Source organism: Poecilia latipinna, unplaced genomic scaffold (assembly GCF_001443285.1).
Source record: "Poecilia latipinna isolate Pla-1442-1.1 unplaced genomic scaffold, P_latipinna-1.0 Scaffold2261, whole genome shotgun sequence".
NCBI classification, from domain to species: Eukaryota; Metazoa; Chordata; class Actinopteri; order Cyprinodontiformes; family Poeciliidae; genus Poecilia; species Poecilia latipinna.
In genome coordinates, this window is record NW_015114877.1 from 20,805 (window position 1) to 38,805 (window position 18,001).

Below are 18,001 nucleotides of genomic sequence, written 5' to 3' on the forward strand. Positions count from 1 at the left end.
TCAAGCTATTTACTGATCTGTCAGGTTTCCGATATGCGTCCCCCCCAATGACAGACTCGTTCCTACGCCCTTGACTGCTAGTAACACAGTCATGACGTTTAGCAGGAAATCACTCAAAAACTAACATATTCACCCTTAAGATGGCTTCTCCAGCTCCACTTGCAATCACTGTTATGTCCTTGTCTACTGTGTGAACCTGTTAAAATGACACACATATTTTAAATTTACTAATTCAGAAATTTTCTGTTCATACTGAACCATTGCAGGGTGGAGACAGACAGACAATTATGCATGCACAAATTCACAAATTCAGCAATTCTGAGTGGCTAATTGACCTATCAGTGGAGGGTGTGAGCAGTGCGTACACAGGCATGACTAACAGCACGAAAACCCTTCTCCTGGCTCTGATTGGTTGTTTCTGACAGAGCTGTGTGTTAATGCAGATGGCAGTAGGACCACAGGGAGGGAGGAGGCAGAGGAGTTATATTTTTGTTAATTGTCTCTGTCTAGTTATAATGCCATGATATGGTGACGGGTTTACCAAATATGAAAAAGACACATTATTTAAATTTGCATTCAGCGGCTTTAATAAGTGGGACCTGTGTAAACGACAAAACCATCTGTCGATTTGGGTAAAATCAAACATTTAAGGAAACACAGTCGCTTTAAGGTCATTTTGGTTTTACCTTACATTTTGCATCATACTAAAATCCCACAATCATACAGTTCGCTGATCATTTCTGCTGCTTCCTTACTCAACTCTTTAATATGGAGGGCGTTATATCAGTAAACATTTGCACAACCAGTCGTTTGTGCTTTATCTTGCCCTTGCGTTCGTACCTTGGAGGTCCTTGTGAAGTAGTAGTTATCCTTATTGAAGTGATACGTCTCTGGCCTGGCCCTCCCTGGAAGGATGAGTTCCACTTTCAGATCATAATCTACGTTTTGCACACGATTCCAGTACTGAGCTACGGCCTGGTACACAATCATGGTCCTCTGGAGAGGGAGACATGAGCAAATGTTAGAAAATATTTCCTTGGGAAATCTCAGAACCCAAAATCTGTTTTTTGATTTTTTTTTTGTCACCTGTGTTGATAAATAACCTCCATTTAAATTTGGCTGTTTGCGGATCCATCTCACGACAGGATGGGCTTCGTCAATGGCCTTCAACGATGCAATGTGAGAAAAAGCTTTTCAAATTTACTCCAGACAAAATAAAGTCAAACATTATGTGACTGTCTAAGAAGGCTTCAGAGTCGCAGAACATCTGATCTCCAAAACAACCCAACAGAGACAAATTAGAGGTCAGCTCATCTGTTTTACACTCTTTGCTTTTTGAAACGTAACAAACTGAATTACAACGATCTTGCATGACAGCAGGAAGTGTCACCTCAGCCTTGAGAAGCGCCAGCAGAGCGTAGCCTGTGGCCTCCAGCGTGTGCGTGTTTCCTCTTGGTACAGGCCAGTGAGATCGATCTGTGGACCAAACATGAAATATCCTGTTAGATTAAAAGTAAAATATCTGAGCATCACAACACTATTTTACACACACTGTGTGATCTGTCAGGCAGTAACACTTTGATTTAGCAGCTAGGATTCATAATATCTATTTGCTAAGTTAGTAAGTTATGCATCAATAGAATCAGAGTAAACATGTCACCAGTTCAGCAGTTTTTCTGACCTGTACACTACAACTACCTATCCTGTCAGATAGGTAGTTTAAGGATCATGGACACAGCAAACTTAAAAAAAAAAAAAAAGTCAGTTTAACTCTTACAAGCTGACCAAAACCCTGTCTGACCCATTTCTCTTTTCCCAAAATATAATCTACATTGATACATTGTTTATTGGCGGCCTAATGTCAGTGTACATAACCAACCACAGCAAGCTGGCTGGTTACCTGGAGAAGCAAACTTGAACAGTGTCTCCTTGTTGAGTTTGTCTTCAGTCGCCAAGGCAAAGGAAGTTATTGCAACAGCATAAGGGTTTGTAAGAGCGGGCAGACGCTGCTCCAGATAGGCTGCTGCTCGGACTATACTTTGGGTCATTGACTGAAAGAAAAATAATTAGAATTTAAATACATATACATACTTACCTTTCAAGCTTAAATTCAATCCTAAAAATACTGCCAAAAGCTGAGTGCAGCAAACATTTAGCAAAAAGGTAAATGTAGGGAATATAAGGAGAAAAAAAAGTGTATTATCGTTTGCCCCATGTCATTCTGATGGTATTTCGGTTTTGTCTATTTAACATAAGTACTAATTTACGTTTTATGAATTATAGGACTGATCGTTTATGTAAACAGTTAAGCCGCTTCGAGAACACACACTGTATGTTTAAATGTAAGTGTTGGTTTTAGCTTTCTTACATTGCAAACTAAATTTTTTTTTCTCTCATGATTATTCTGTACAACCAAATAAAACGACTGCTACTAAATGCTATAGGCAGCATTTGAATATTGAAGTGTAACACAGAGACCAGAAGAAGGTCGCACTCACAGGAACAGATTCGGCACATATCCTTCGCGCCTCCTGGATGGCAATCAGACAGAAAGCTGTTGTGGAAGCATCTGAATCTGTGCCAGCAACGTCGCCCTGCAAAGCCACATGAATGGATTTTCATTTTTGCTTCTGTTTTATTATTAAAATCAAATGACTCACCATCATTTCGGTGTGAAACACACGTCCAACTTCTCTAAACACCCCGGTCGGCTGCTGCGTGGTCAGGATCAGAAACTTGACGGCACCACAGATATTTGCTGAATCTACATCTATCATGTTGGACATGATGCTGAACACCTTGGCGACATAAGCAGTGAGCCTTGTGGAGGAAATATTTAGACAGATGAGTCAGATATGCACAGACACTTTATGAAAAATACATGGTCTGACAATAAATAATACAAAAATGTACCTTATTACTGACAGTTGGGATAAAAAGAAATGTTTCTATTTGATAGGATGAGGAGTAATGCACACATTGGCTTTAATAAATGATTATTTACTGAACACTTTGTCAATCTATTCTCATCTGAAATCAATAATGAATTTCCACCCAACCAGTGGATACTTGTTGTTTTTCAGACCGTTCCCAGTAAAAATGAGAAATATTTGTGAAATCTTCCACACAAAGTTGAAATTTGAGTGATTTGTATGTCTCCTTGAGAACTGCTCACTGTTATTTATTGTTTCATGTTTGTCACTGTTATTCTTTATTTGTGCTATGCTGGGACAAACACATTTCCCAAAGTATTGTTATCTCATTATGTTTTCTTAAGTAATTGAACAGGTTTATGTAATAAAGTCGCTTGGAGTCTGTGCATTTGAACACACTCTGACATTCAGGCACTTATCTTACACACAGCTTACAAGAACAGTAAACGTATATAATTTAACATATTCTTTAGGTGACTTTATTGTGTAGATTGTTTTACACAATCTGTTTTTCTATTTATTGGATTTATTTTCAATGTTAATTATTGCCTCTCATTACTTTTTGTTCTTCTTTTATAAAATATTTCAGAGAAATCTAACAGAATAATAGACTATTTGTGTGCAGATAATGAATATGTAGTTAGCTGTCGTCTGCCTCACCACGTGCTGCTCGGTGTGGGAGGAAATGCAGCAAAAGAGCCATCGCTTTTACGGAAGATCAGCTCTCTTTGATACCCTAAACAGAAAAAAAAGCTTTCACTTTCATCCAATCAAATAATTTATCTTCGGATTGTTAATCAGGTTGTTATCTGATGATACCGTTCTTTAGGTGTTGGAGAGCTTCAGCTCTTTTTTCTAGCCCCACCGCTTCCCACTGGTTGGTGTTGTCCAAGTACATCGTTGCAGCGACAGACAGAGTCATGGTCATCATTGTTTGCTCCCCAGAGCCCTGAGGCTCTCTGAAGAAACCCCTCAATGATTCTCCACTAATGATATTTTCCTGAAACGGATTCATCTTCCCTGTACAGGAACAAAGCAGTCGGTGAAAATATTTGATACTTGCAAAGATGAAGGCATAACGGGCGTTTTGCAAAAGCTGCCGACATTTTCTTTTATATTCAGATTTGGTCATTTTGAGTCGAGTCTGTGGTGCATTTTGTTCCAGCAACATTTAAACCTTTTCGATACACTTTGTAAATTATCAAAAATAGGGACCAACATAAATGGAAGTGCAGAGTGCAATGCAGTGTCTTCAGAGAGTAATACAATTAAGTTATATGAAGTGAGGTTTGAGCTTACTAGTTTCATGAAAACAGTGGAAAACAGCAAATATTTAACTGATACAGACACAAAATGGAAGCATTTCAATGATAATTGTAAAACAAGATGGATAAAGAAAATAATTGAAGGAGTAAAAACAAAATAAGCAGGTAAGTTGAAGAAATTTGGTGTTAAACGTTCGGAAATGTTCAAGAGAAATGGTCCAAAATTTAATAATGTGAACGTTAAACAACAAAAAGTGTTAGCTGGGCAACAGGGACAAACTTGACAATTAGCATGTCTTTAAGTTTTCTATGTGGGTCTGAGAGCAGCAAAGATTTGAGCAAATTCTAAAACTTTCTCTGATAGGCAACACAGACAGACTTTTAGCAACATTTTAACACAATTATAAACAAACATTACCAATTACGTATAATGCTTTTGAAATAGATTTTTTTTTTCCCAGAAATGTTCTTCCACAGATGTTGCTTGTTTGAATTACCTGTCAGATACATGCAAGTCTTCATCGGTGTGTTTGGAGCGACGTCACTCGGAAGGATTTTACCGCTGATCGTTACAGATTCTTTGCCATCTAGAGATAAAAGCGGCAAGTTACGAAGTTCATTCAGCAACATAAAATATTGTTTTCCTGTTCTTTTAGTATCTCGTTTGTAAACTTACTAATGCCGTTCTTAGACGGGTTTAATGTGACAATCTCCACCAACTTTACCAGTTGACCTGCAGGCTACAAAAATGTAAAGAAATAATTAACACGAATGTGGCAGGAAGAAGGTGGAACCTGTCTTTTGCTTATTGCAAAACCGGACCTGGGTGATGACCCCAGGTGGCGTTGGCAACAAACAAAATTAATTGTTGCTGTGATCTGTGTTTCTCTGTGTAGTTATTTTGAGATTTTCTGTGCTTAGTCCTGTTTCCCTGTGAGTCTCTGTCCTGTCCTCCCTGTTGATTGCTTCCCAGGTGGGTCTAGTTACCTGATTACCCTTCCTGTGTATTTAAACCCACCTGTTGTCTTTGTCTCTTGTCGGGTCCTTATCTTTGTCAGCGTCAGTCTGTCCGTCTGGTTAAGTCCTGCATCGGCGTCGGCTCTAGTTTTCAGTCTTCTGTGTACCAGTTGCTACCGGTAATTAGCTGTGTGCTATTCTCTCTGCCGTGCCGCCTCTATTGGACTGTTTGAGTTTCATCATTAAACTCATCATCATTGCCATCATCTGGGTCTCAGTGTTCATCCTCACCACATGTGATTCCACCACATCATGACAATTGCACGGTCAAACCACTGAATGCCACACCAAGAATTTCTGACTACAAGAAGAATTCCTGTTTATCAATTATGCCGAGGCGAGCAGTTGTCCCAGAATAATAAATACATTGCGTTTAATCTTTTCTTTTTTATGGTTTTTGTTAAAATGGTTGGAGATAAAGCTTTTCTGCAATATAACAAAATCAAATGAGTTTGATTTTCTATCCAAGATTATAAAAACCCGTGGAGGATCATCACTGTGATTAATCCATAAAATCTCGTATGTTTAAAAACGCTTGTCTGACATGTTGTGCTTGCCGGTCCTGGACCAAGCAGCCATCTTTGTGTTTGAGATTTGTAGCTGTTTGAGTAAAGCGGTGCAATATTCTAAAATGGAGGACATCGAGAGTGTGTTCAGAACAACATTGTGATACCATATCAAGCTAAAAGATCATTTTGGCAAATCTGCAAACATGTGTTTTCAAAATGAACTGGGTTGAATAAAACTGAGCACACTACTAAATACAGCTTAACCTTTTGTACTGTCTGAGAATCAGTCACTGATGACTGGTATGAGGCAATAGTAGCAGATCGTTTCATCAAATGAAAGAAAATAGACTTTCAAAGAAGGTGCCAGTTAGGAAATAAATTCAGAAGAAAGTTTCTTGTTACATCTCATAAAAATAAAAAAATCCAGATTTCATAGTCAGACTTACCAACACTGTCAGTGTTTTTCTGACTGCATCTTCAAGGCTTGAATCTTTAACAGATGCTTTGACCTCCACAGAGAAGTGTCCTGTCTTCAGAGGCTCAATGACAAATGAAACTAGCTGGGAAGTTTGAGCTGCAACTGGGACTTCCTGCCGGTAGCTCAGACGTCTGTAAGCTGCGCTGCACAAGTTGTTTTCCTCCATCAGATCCACATACGCCTTAAAGTGTATAGAACAAGGAACAAGGTTTTAAATCCAGCAGGATTCATTTTCAGGCATCATAAACGACAAACAAAAGATTAGAAGAAATGGGTGCAAAAGTTTCAACCCTTTGATGCTTCAACATCTTGAAATCTATGTTTTCCCTTCAGAAATACACTTTTTAAAAAATATTGCATTAGTTTCAGTGTGATGGGATGAAATTGGCTTGAGCACCTGGGCATAAACTGGGGATTTCGATACAAGCTGGTTAAGCAAAACAGCTAGCTTACAGGAGCTAATTAGTGTCCAAAAAACACATTGGCCATCCATTTGCTTTGAGTGCATAAAGGTATTTTTTGATCAAATAAATTATCCATGCTGAGTAAAATGTTAACTAATTTGGCTGGAATAGTTCAGACTCACAGTGATGGGATTAGGATTGTAATTGTAGAGAACTGCCTTTATTTCCAGCTGCTCTCCGTGAACCGCCGAGTACGGCAGCCTGAGATCGATGAAGAAAGTCTTCTTCACCAAAACCTCTAATGGGTCAGTCACACAGATACCTGCAAAATAAAAAAAAATAAACAGAACAAAGTTACTCCACCAGCTACCACTTTGTTTACCTTAAAACCTTAAATCAAAGCTGCAGATGGAGAGAGGGATTGATTTGGAAAGAATTTGTTATGTAAAAACAGCAAAAGTAAGTCAAGAGTCCTCCTCACCGTGAGTGTCTGACAGACTGATGCCTGTCAGCTGCCATGTTGTTATCGTGTCTTGCAGGAAGAAAGTTTTTTCATGTGATGTGGATGAACTGAAATGGATAAATAATAAGTGCCGGTCTCATGTGGAAAACATCTCATTAGACGTCGGTGTTGGCGTTGCCGTTTCTGTTCCTCACCAGCCAGGTATGTTACTTGGGCAAGCGTTCGTCTTCACGTCGTGCCAAAGCCAACTTTCTGGCAATCGAGTGCGAACGACGGTTAAATCTGAACCCGTGATGCCGCCTGCCTCAACTGAAGTGGAAAAGAAGAAAAGAGGAATATCTCAGCAAGAATCGATGACCGCTTTCGAAATACGGTGATTCCTGTACAGTAATGACATGAACTGATGGTAACTACCACTCGTCTGCTGCGCTCTTCTCCTATTGCGACGCAGTAGATGAATTTCTCTAAAGAAATCCGAATCTGAAGGAAGAGACGGAGAACAAGATGATCTGCATGTAAAATCATGCAGAGCAGAAAATATCTGTATTTCATGTGATTGAGGTTGGTTTTTTTTCATTCCATAATCTAATCTGCCATACAAAAATTCGGTATCCTTGTGGTTTTTGAGGTTTTTACCCGCTCTGCTTGCATTATGTCTCAGAGTGGTGGCTCGTTTCCTCCGGCTGGATGTGGGGCACTGGAAATCTGATAAAACAGCAAAATTTAATAATTAGACAAAGAAACAAACTGGATTTTTGCTACTGAAAGTGTAGCGGTGCACTTTATCACTGTCGGATAAAAGCTGAGAGGGTGGCTGGATCCTTCCTTCCCTTTCAGCCCCACCGTCTGGATAAAGCTGCTACCACTGTCGTCTATGTTGTCATGCAAGTTGGCAAACCAAAAAAACATGTCGCCTTGCATCAACCAAGCATGAGGAAATTACACAACTCCACTACAACTGAGAAATACACATGGCGCTCTAATGTTTATTGTGTGTGCGTTTGGAAAAAAAAGGTTACAAAGATCACGGGATTTGCTGCGTCTTCTGTTGCGTCGCCTTGTTGTTTTGTTTCGACTTTTCAATATTTCAGAATGAACTGACCATGTGGAAATCAAAAGGTAAATACTCCAAGAGCAACCCAAGTGATCAAAAAATTTATAGGATCAGTTTATCAGAAAGCAGATCAACCTGCTCTAGATTCAAAGGATCACGGAGAGAACAACAATGTTCAGGCGAGACGGAGAAATTAGAGATTTAGAAAACATTTAGAAGAACCAAGATTACAAATCGTTTCTCGGTGAGGTTTTAAAGATGCAGGTGAAATAAGGTGTGAAGTTGCAAAACACCAGCCCCCCGAGGCAGGGAGCTGGAGATCCCTGCTCTATGCACAATTATTAAGGAAGATATGTATTTGATAATGTATTCTACTACTGAACAATTATAGCATTTTTCTGCCAATCTAAAATTAAAATAAACCTCAAACCTCATTGTGTAACAACACAAAAGTAAAGTTTGGGACTTAAAAAAAACAAACAAATGTCTATGAATGTGCAATTAAATGAAAAATTTAAATGAAGATTTGACCATGTTTGGAAATGTCTTCAAAAATTCTGAAGTTCACCAGAGCTTTATTTATTTATTTATTTATTTTTTAAAACATATAGGTTTGTATTAAAGGTGCAAGTTATAACTGGTATTTTCCAAATAACTTCTGGGTTTTTGCTTGATCTTTTTTTTTTTTCAGGTGACCTTAAAAGGGCATCTTTTATTGAGATCACACAATGTGTTTACTTACTTGAATGCATAAAAGTTTAATCCAATCCCACCTAAAATAGTGGGATTATTTTGAAGTCCTTGGAGAAATGTTTGCTTGTTTTTAATGAGATATTGTGTGATCTCATTAAAAGATGCACAACATTTAGCTGTGTTGCTATCCACTCTGTCAAGAAAGCAGCAGGAGCGAGAGCTAACCTGTTCTGGAAGGCGTCCCTGGAACGGTGCCCGTCTCCATCAAGAGTCCAGCATCGTAGAAGACGTGCATGCCGTCCTCTCCGCCCCCTGCTGTGCAGCCAGGGTCGTATTCCTCCACCATGTCCCAGATCTAGACACAATAAAAGTGATTTAAACACAACCACTTAACAGATTCAAACATTTTCAACAGAAAATGTTAAGTTTTCTGCATAAGTACAAACTGCTGAGTTGACAATTATTCTCCCTTCCTTTATGTTATTTGATCCATTCGTATGCATTTAATGAAGAATAATTAATTAATACATGTATGTTCTGTATGCACGACGGAACCTCAAAATAAACTTTAGCTAGTGATGAGTTTAATTTGCACTCATAAGTTACAGCTTTGCAATTGCAGAAATGCGTTTAACCAACCAGACGAATTAAACTGTGTGCAAAAATAACAAATACACTGCTCAAAAAAATAAAGGGAACACTCACATAACACATCCTAGATCTGAATGAATGAAATATTCTCATTGAATACTTTGTTCTGTACAAAGTTGAATGTGCTGACAACAAAATCACACAAAAATCATCAATGGAAATCAAATTTATTAACCAATGGAGGCCTGGATTTGGAGCCACACACAAAATTAAAGTGAAATGTTCCCTTTATTTTTTTGAGCAGTATATTTTTGGCAAGCAGACAAAAGGAGTTACCTTCTTTTGTGTCAGGCGGTGCTTCCTGTTGAGGGCTGAGACACTTTTGTCAATTGCCACTAGTCCCACTGTGGCTTCAGGATCTGCCGTGATTTTTAGACTGAAGCTGCTGCGGTATGCATAAAATGCAGCAGGTCTCACTGGTTTCAGACTTAGCTTAAAGAGAAAGAAAGGTTTTTTTATTTTTGCTCAAGGCGACCTTCAGGACACTTCACAAACGTTAATATTCTTGTGCATGAAGCAGCATTAGCTTGCATGGATGTGCGATTGTTCAACTGTTGCGCCTCTTACAGATCCCATGCAAGAATCTTTGACATCCACCCACACGGAGTCTGCAACCACTTCTTCAGAGTTTGGATGGTAGTAGGCTATGATGCGGAAAGATGGCAACATTTCTTTGGTAACGGGAAGGCTCTGCCTCATCAGCATTTGCCCGCTCATCTGATATCGTCCGTGTTTTACCAGCTGACCTCGACTCAAAATCTGGGAATACAGACAAAAACATGCATGAATGAAATCCCAACATTGAGAGCTTCAAACAATTCAGGTTCACAGAAGTAAAAACACGTGTTTGCAGACTGCCTGCATTTTGTTCTTACCAGGTATGTGATGTATCTGTGTTCCCTTTCCTGTCTGCCAACGAACAGATCGACTTTTATGGTTCCTCCTAATTCCACCTCAGCTGAATCCAAACCTGTGACAACAACTTGTTATTAGAATCAGCAGTTTCACTATCAGAGCAGGATTTCCCCGGTGTTATAAGCCTGGCAGCCCGCCATGCCGTAGTAGCCCCCCTACATTGCTTGTTTTTAGGAAAAAAACAAAACACACACACACACACACATATATATGTGTGTGTGTGTGTGTGTGTATAAAATTTGGATTAAACAGAAGTGCAGTTTTTTTTTTTTTTTTTTTTTTGGAAGATTCTATAGTTGTGGGTTTAAATAGCATTTCACTGGCAATATTTTCCTGTAACATCTAATTACCCAGTAATATTTTTACATTTCCTGTCTGCTTAACATCTTTTAATACAAAAACACGATGGACCGCCTCGGCGCCCCAACCACCGGGCTTAGACAGTTTTCTGGGGGAAACCCTGCAGTGGTTTAATTTCATTATGATTTAGCAAAAAAATAAATAAATAAATAAAAGAAAGAAAAAAATTACACCCTTGGCACATTTAGGTTTCTTTTTTTCCCGCTAAAGACTCTTTGAATTCGTCTAATAGAGAATTTGTGAAGGGAGCTATTGATTAGGGTGATGTGACAGAGGCCTTCCAACATCACCTCGTCACAAAAGATAATAATAACAACAATAATAATAATAATAACAGGTGATATGCAAAAAGCTGGACAGCAATAATTAAACTGGTTGATTACTGTAATACCATTAACTATTAATTAGGGTGTTAATGATATTCAACATACCATTTTAAAAAAGTTAAATATATATTTTTTTCATTCCTGTTCTTTGCGTAGTTCTATCTTTCTAGAGGTGTCTTTCTCTTTTCCACTCAGAAACTCTCCATTTGAAGAAAAATGATTTCAAACCTAAATCTGCCTTGGGTAAAGAATAATGTTGTTCTGTACATGTTTTCTATATTTACTCATGTAGAGGTAAGAGTTGCTTTTGGTTTTGTATGGACGAGCCGTCATGGAGGCAAACGCTTGTCGCATTGCTGGGATTTTGGGATCTTTGGTCTTCGCCTGTAAAAAATGACACATGAATTTAAACACAGAGAAATTTAACTATTATAGAGGGACAAAAAGATCATTTTTTTCTATCAGTGGGTATTGAGTAAATTCCATATTTACATACCCAGTTATTCTCTGCCTCACATTTCTATATGGTAATTTCATATTTACTTATTGTTTGACTATTTTCCACTGTTCTGCTCCATACCTGTGGGCTATTAGCAGATTTATCCTCCTTGTGATCAGTTTGTTGATGAGTTCTGATTTCTTTTTTCTGTTTGCAAGTTTGCAATATCATTTCCCTCAGTTTAGCTGTAACACCATTACCCATTTTTATTCCCTTTCTAAACATTCACTAATAATTAAATTAGTGTATAATCCCAACTGTTAAAAGGTTTGCTCCGCTATTTTAGTCTGTTTTAAATGCTCTTTCAGACATTCTTATGTCTTCTTCTTTCAATTGCTTTGACTTTTGGTTCTTCTAATTATTGTGATGCTTTTGTCAGTCGTTTTGTTTCCCTACCTGTGATCAACTTTCTTATTTTAAAACGAACATTTGCTTAGTGACTGGTTAAGCCTTCACAGTGACCTCAGGGGGTCAGGTGGGACACAATTCACGCGACTTACTCCAATAAACACAGCTTGAGAGCTTTGAAATGAGTTGATGCTAAATCTTGCGATGCCGTTTTCTGAGGTGACGGCCTCCATGTTGCCAGGATCCACCACCACGGTCACACCTGGAGCTGGAGAATCGTCAGGATTCACAACTTCAACCTGCCAGAGATGGGGAAAAAAAAAAAAAAAAACACACAAGAAAGCAGTAAAAATGACAAGTTGTTGTTAAGCCACATCACATGATGTAACTGTAGAAACATGTCAAGCCCCTCCGCACCCGACTGAGAGCATCCAAACATCCATGTCTGCTTGAATTTGACTGGAAACGGTGAACCGGAAAGCCTCGTTAGTTGTGAAAGCAGTCGAGGTGCTTTTGCTCTCCAACCAGACAGAGGGGCAAAAAAAGCTTATTGATGTACTTCGAAACTTTTGTTTTAAATTAAAGAGTGTCTTTAAGGTAAAGTCCCCCTTTTAATATGTTTTTAAGAAATGTTTGCTCAGTTTTATAAGGATCCAGACATCCTGCCTGCTGCCAACTCATTTAAGTAAAACTACAACCTTGCAGAGTTTGGCCATTTTTACATTGTGCTGCCATCCATCTTCTGTCTGATCTTTAATATTTTTGTGTGATTTTGTTTGGTGCAAACAGAACTTAAAAACTTCTGTGCCTGTGCAGTTCACAGTTTTCAGATTGTTAACACTCGTTAGGATGTTTCTATCAAATGTTCTGTCCGTTATCTTTAATGTAAATGAGTTATGTACCGTGACGTCCAGCGGCATGCATGGTTTGAAGAACTTTGGTGTTCTCCTGAAGAGGATGGTGTAGGGGTAAGAGGCGATCTTTATGCCTCCCAGCTCAGACTCAACCATTTCAGCGCCTGTTGGTAAAACATAACGACGATGATAGAGGTCAGAAAATCAAAGTCCAAACTTTTTACTTAGTACAACAGCTAAAATCTAAAGTTAGACACATTTTAAAAAAATGTATCCCCATCCAATCAAAACGAACTGGAGAACACGATACGAGGACGTTTTGAGGAGAGCAAATTTGCACGTTGAAAATGCCACAGTTTGGTGTATTTTTGTTTTCTTATTCATCTTTAAGGATGAAATGCTTCCGTGTACAAAAACATTTGGTAAATTACAAAAAAAAAAAAAAACCCATAAAAATCTTTCATGGAAGTAATTTCTTGTGTGTATCATCTTGTTTACTTGTTGTGGCGCTGGCTTATGTATGATAACGGTTCAAACTGAAGCGATTCATGTGTTATAGAGATGCTACATTTGAAAAGTAGTGGCAACATTTAGAGCAGATGATGTTTACTTGAGCAGACATTTTCAGATTCTTCATGAAAAAATAAAAAATAAAAAACGCATTTTACCTTACACGGTTTTACAGCCTTTTTTAACAACAAAAAACATTTTCTAATTGTTCAAAACTCAAAATCAAACATTCTATGGTCAGTTTTCTTGATGGCTTACTTTTGTGTAATAATAATAACTTGGTGTGTGTATATGAACACTTTTTTTTCTCACCGTTTTTCGTCAACACACTGACTGCTACAAATATAGAGCTCCCCACCAGCTCTGCAATATTTGGAAAGGTCTGTGTGATTTGCTCCCTCGTTAGTCTGGCCACTCCGTCACCTTCCAGGATCTGACATGATGTGAAGCAAAAGTTTGTCATCAAGAAAATATTTAACTCTGATATTAATATTTCAGTCAGAAATTTACACTAATTGGCATCATTAATCTAAGCAAGCACATCTCAACAACAGCAACAAGAGCATATGTCTTTCTAGTTCTGCATAATTCAACTCAAAAAGTTACTCACGTTGCATAATATTATTACAGTAAGCAAAGAGTTTCTTCCTGTTGATTTAGATAAATATGGCACACAGCTTATCCAAACTTAAATAACTCAAATTAACAGAAAATGATGCCTGAACTGCGTCACACTGTGTGGAACACATTGGTGTGAGTTTAACTTATCGAGTTGAATCGCTAAAATTCTCTTTTAGTGACATTAGAAATTACTGACATGCACCTGCAACGTCAGACAAGTAGAAAATACTTAAAAATCATGTAGAAAACTGCAAAACTGAAATAAGTCTGCACCGTACCGTAAAGCCTTATTTATCCCTTTTACCTTGATTTTCTGTAGAGAGTCAGGAAAGCTTTTCTTACGACCGTCTTGAACAACTCCAAACAGAACGTAGGCCGTTCCATCCACTGCCTCCCCAAAGTTAGATCTGAAACAGCAAGTAAAATATTAACTTGGACGAATGCTTTAGTCACACTTCTATCTTTTCATCTGCATGATACTTGCATAGCTTTGATGTTGACTGTGAGATCTTCACTGTCTACATAGAAGAAGGGGCTTCCAGGCGTCAGCGTAACTTCAAAACTATGGAGAACTGCAGAATGTGCAGACATTCATGAGAACCTTTTGTCTGTTTTTATCAGGCATGGATGATGGCATTATTATTATTATTATTTCTTTTAAGTGGAAAAGAGTTTTACCATATTCTTTGACCTCAAACTCAAAAGTAAAGCTCTCTTGTGGGGTTTTCCTGAACTTGGCCACAATTTTCCAAACTCCAAAACTACATGCAAACATGCAGAGAAACAAGTATTATTTGTGCACTGAGAGAAAGGAGCTAATTCATGTTCAATAACATTTCACACATATTCTCCCTGAGACATGTGTGTTTCTTGCTTTCAGTCAAATGAGAATAATAATTATGTTAATTATACAACATATTTTAAGTGTTCACAACATATTTAGTGTAACTAAAGGCTTTAATTATAAATTTTAGTTCAGAGACCAGTGGGAAGTATCAATAAAACCACATTTTAAAAAAATTATTGTAAATCATTTACCTGACGACTTCAGGAAGTCTATAGCTGCTATAACCCAGCCCTGCTCTTAAAGTGTTCCAGTCAGATTGTACAGTGACGCCTTCAGGAGTCTGTGGAAAAAAAACAAAAAACCTTTGACTATTCACTGACATTAACCAAAACAACAACAAAAAAACTCGCTATATTTTGCAAAGTATCATGTTTTTCTTTATTAATTCCAATATTTCAGCTATTCTTTGGTCCACCTCATGGCAACAAGTACAGTGTGGAAGATTTGCAGGTACTTTATTCTAAAATCTCTTTCTATACCAAAACAGACTTACACACAGTCCAAGGAAATATTTCAGATAATAAAGTCTTTTGGGGAATATACTTGGGCTTCTGAAGATATTTTGTTTGTACATCCACATCCACATGGTACTGGTACAGAAGAACATAAAGCAGTTACTGAAACTTAAAAGTACGTTACCACAATCTCAGTGTCCACGACTGCATTTGTTTGAGGCTCCATGCCAGGACTGACTGCAAAAATCCTGTACATAACTTTTAAAGACAACAAGAAAAAAGATATAAAACACATTTTATCATCGGATAAAGTGAAATCTAAAGGAGAATTGCTCTTAAAAAGACACAGACAGACATACTGCCTGCCCCCCTCCCTGAAGGAACAGTGTTTCCTTTTAAGCTGTCAAGTAATGCTGCTGAAGCTCTATGGTACATTAGTGGTCTATCCAGACCTGTCAGAAAACAAATACCTAACAAATAGATAAGCTTGAAACAGGGTTTACTTTCTTTTTCCTTTGCTTGTATATCTTTTCCATAGATATCGTCGCTGTGAATATAAATGTGGTTAACTTTTTCTCTGGTAATACTGGTGAGTATAATTCATTTCAGACTGTAACCATTGTGTAGCTGTGACTGAGAGGAAAATGTATAAACTCACCGTTGCTGTTGGGAGAGTAGATGCTTTTGTCAGTCTGTATGAAAATGTACCCGGATTGGAAGGACACCAACACAATTTTTTCCAACAATTTGTTTGGGAACTGTGCTTGGAGATACACGAACTGCTTTCTGTTGGGGTCTTTACTGAAGTCTGTTGCCTCAATCTGGGAGTAAAGCAAAGTAAAAAATTTAAAATGATTATGTTCATGTACATTTTGGGGATTTAATTAGTTGTCCGCCAAAGAGTCTTTTGTGAAGAAAATACCTTGAAATATTTGAATTGAGAGCAGAGGACTTAAGTCCTGTTGACAAAAAGCTTGTTGGTTCTTTTAATCTTTTGGTTCTTTTATCTGTTTGTTTGATACAATCTTATCAATAATTTTGAGGTAAACCTTCGGTCTGATTTTGAGTGACAGAGCATTGCAACAATGGTCATAATTCTTAAAGCGTATCTGAACCAAGTTACCTGAATTTTCCCAAAACTCTGAAAGTTGTTTGCCTTATTAAGGGTCACAGATGTCGATGCGAGTGTTTTAGTTTTCATTGGATAATTCATTGCTTTGATTTGCACAGGTATGGCGTCTTCTTGCACATAATCCTGAACTTCAACAAAGATGATTTCTGTCGTTTCTACTCGGAGCAGGTTGGGTGCAGACAAGACCTCCCTGGAGAAGCAAGCAGACATGAAGGAGAAATCAAAACTATTTTTGCATGGAAATTGTCATATCTGAAATACGGGAGAAACGGCGACGTAGCTAGCTTATTTAAACTGTTTTAATTTTTTATAATTTCATCTAAAGAGTTTTGTTTACTTTTTACGGGCTATAAGTTGCAGAAAATTGAAAAAAAAAATCCCTTCAGCTTAAACATAATGAACTCATTCACATTAGAAAAACCTGCAATTTAAACAGGGAGCATGCACAGAAAAATTAGCTAAGACTAGCTAACCAGGGGGCAAACAACAGACAACGTTAGGCATTAATGACGGTAAAGGCAGCAATGTTTAATTAAAAAATATAAATGAAAGGACAAAAAGTAGAACCAGAATACGTCTAAACTTGTTTACACAACTTTCCCTAATTTATTTAGCTTCATTGTGAACTTGGGAACTCGAACTTGTGGTTTCACTAAAATTTGAAGACATTTCCTATTATTATTCACACTTCAGAGCAATCAAAGTGGAACTTCACAGATGTGGTTCTAGAAATGGAGAATATTTTATGAGCCTGACAACATGTAAAGATATTTCCGCTCCAGATGTAAAACAGCTGTCTTTCTTGATTAGAAAACATTATTATTATTATTATTTATGATACACTGCATTGTCCAAAAATGAATTTGACACATACAAACTGTACAGAAGTACCTCCAGTCTGACTTTATTCTCTGAGAACGTCTTATAAAACCAGCGTACCCATAATGTGTCAATGGGTTAGCTCTTTAAATGTAACTTTGAAGTTCAGAGAGACAGCAGGCGCAAATCGTGACACCGCACCTACTAATGGCACTTCTGGTGGCAGGTGGCAGCGGAAGTGCCAGTATGAGGTGCCGAGGTCAGCCGAGGTCAGCCGAAGTCAGTGACAACACTGGCAGCTAGTCCCGAAAACAGTGGCACTTGTGGTGCGCCATTAGTAGGTGCGGTGTCACGATTTGCGCTCGGCCCTGCTGGAAGTTCAGATAGATCTACTTACAGAGGAGCTCCATCAGCCAGAGAAACCAGTGAGAACCAAGCAAAAGAAGTCACAAATCCAAGCTGGGTCCAACTCATCATCCTGCTGGACTCCATTGCTGCTGTCAAAGTAAACTCCCCCAGTTACTCCCTTTTTATCGCGATGGAGAAGCTTGTATGGAGAGCCATTTCAGCCAAAATTAAATAAATAAATAAATAAATGGGTGAAATAAATAAAAAATGAGTAAAATAAATCAAAAAATGAAGAAAATGAGTGAAATAAATAAAAAAATTGTTAAATAAATAATTTAGCTTTTTCTTTAAACCAATTTTTCAGTTATTTTTCATATCAATTTCCCAATTTCTCTTTTTCATTTATCTATTTTTCATTTATCCCTTTATCTATTTACCCATTTTTGATTAATCTATTTTTTTAATTTAACCATTTTTCAATTTCCTTTTTCCATTAACCC

General features: G+C 37.8%; 1 protein-coding gene and 1 long non-coding RNA gene across 3 annotated transcripts in view; one reads left to right on the top strand and one right to left on the bottom strand.

The window, feature by feature from the left end:
• The window catches only part of LOC106937004 (uncharacterized), a 15,750-nt gene extending 9,874 nt beyond the window's left edge, over window positions 1-5,876 (top strand). Inside the window, exon 4 of the long non-coding RNA XR_001422287.1 lies at window positions 5,864-5,876. This is a non-coding gene — a long non-coding RNA (uncharacterized LOC106937004). The remainder of the gene's footprint in view (window positions 1-5,863) is intronic.
• The window catches only part of LOC106937003 (complement C3-like), a 29,987-nt gene extending 12,314 nt beyond the window's left edge, over window positions 1-17,673 (bottom strand). Inside the window, exons 1-33 of one of the 2 annotated variants that reach the window (XM_015018291.1) lie at window positions 17,551-17,673; window positions 16,326-16,524; window positions 15,861-16,023; window positions 15,387-15,460; window positions 14,939-15,027; window positions 14,579-14,661; window positions 14,385-14,472; window positions 14,205-14,307; window positions 13,592-13,712; window positions 12,818-12,933; window positions 12,068-12,214; window positions 11,353-11,452; window positions 10,343-10,437; window positions 10,035-10,226; window positions 9,744-9,899; window positions 9,042-9,171; window positions 7,706-7,774; window positions 7,484-7,549; window positions 7,264-7,378; window positions 7,088-7,176; window positions 6,789-6,928; window positions 6,171-6,383; window positions 4,875-4,938; window positions 4,696-4,785; window positions 3,753-3,953; window positions 3,594-3,669; window positions 2,661-2,820; window positions 2,499-2,594; window positions 1,901-2,051; window positions 1,391-1,476; window positions 1,087-1,164; window positions 841-996; window positions 134-196 (exon numbers count right to left, since the gene is read on the bottom strand). In XM_015018291.1, coding sequence (XP_014873777.1) covers window positions 134-196; window positions 841-996; window positions 1,087-1,164; window positions 1,391-1,476; window positions 1,901-2,051; window positions 2,499-2,594; window positions 2,661-2,820; window positions 3,594-3,669; window positions 3,753-3,953; window positions 4,696-4,785; window positions 4,875-4,938; window positions 6,171-6,383; window positions 6,789-6,928; window positions 7,088-7,176; window positions 7,264-7,378; window positions 7,484-7,549; window positions 7,706-7,774; window positions 9,042-9,171; window positions 9,744-9,899; window positions 10,035-10,226; window positions 10,343-10,437; window positions 11,353-11,452; window positions 12,068-12,214; window positions 12,818-12,933; window positions 13,592-13,712; window positions 14,205-14,307; window positions 14,385-14,472; window positions 14,579-14,661; window positions 14,939-15,027; window positions 15,387-15,460; window positions 15,861-16,023; window positions 16,326-16,524; window positions 17,551-17,645 — 3,864 coding nt within the window. In that variant the 5' untranslated portion in view covers window positions 17,646-17,673. Of the gene's footprint in view, window positions 1-133; window positions 197-840; window positions 997-1,086; window positions 1,165-1,390; window positions 1,477-1,900; window positions 2,052-2,498; window positions 2,595-2,660; window positions 2,821-3,593; window positions 3,670-3,752; window positions 3,960-4,695; window positions 4,786-4,874; window positions 4,939-6,170; window positions 6,384-6,788; window positions 6,929-7,087; window positions 7,177-7,263; window positions 7,379-7,483; window positions 7,550-7,705; window positions 7,775-9,041; window positions 9,172-9,743; window positions 9,900-10,034; window positions 10,227-10,342; window positions 10,438-11,352; window positions 11,453-12,067; window positions 12,215-12,817; window positions 12,934-13,591; window positions 13,713-14,204; window positions 14,308-14,384; window positions 14,473-14,578; window positions 14,662-14,938; window positions 15,028-15,386; window positions 15,461-15,860; window positions 16,024-16,325; window positions 16,525-17,550 lie in introns of both variants that reach the window. The other variant, XM_015018290.1, reaches the window with a different exon arrangement.
• Between the last annotated feature and the right edge of the window lie 328 nt (window positions 17,674-18,001).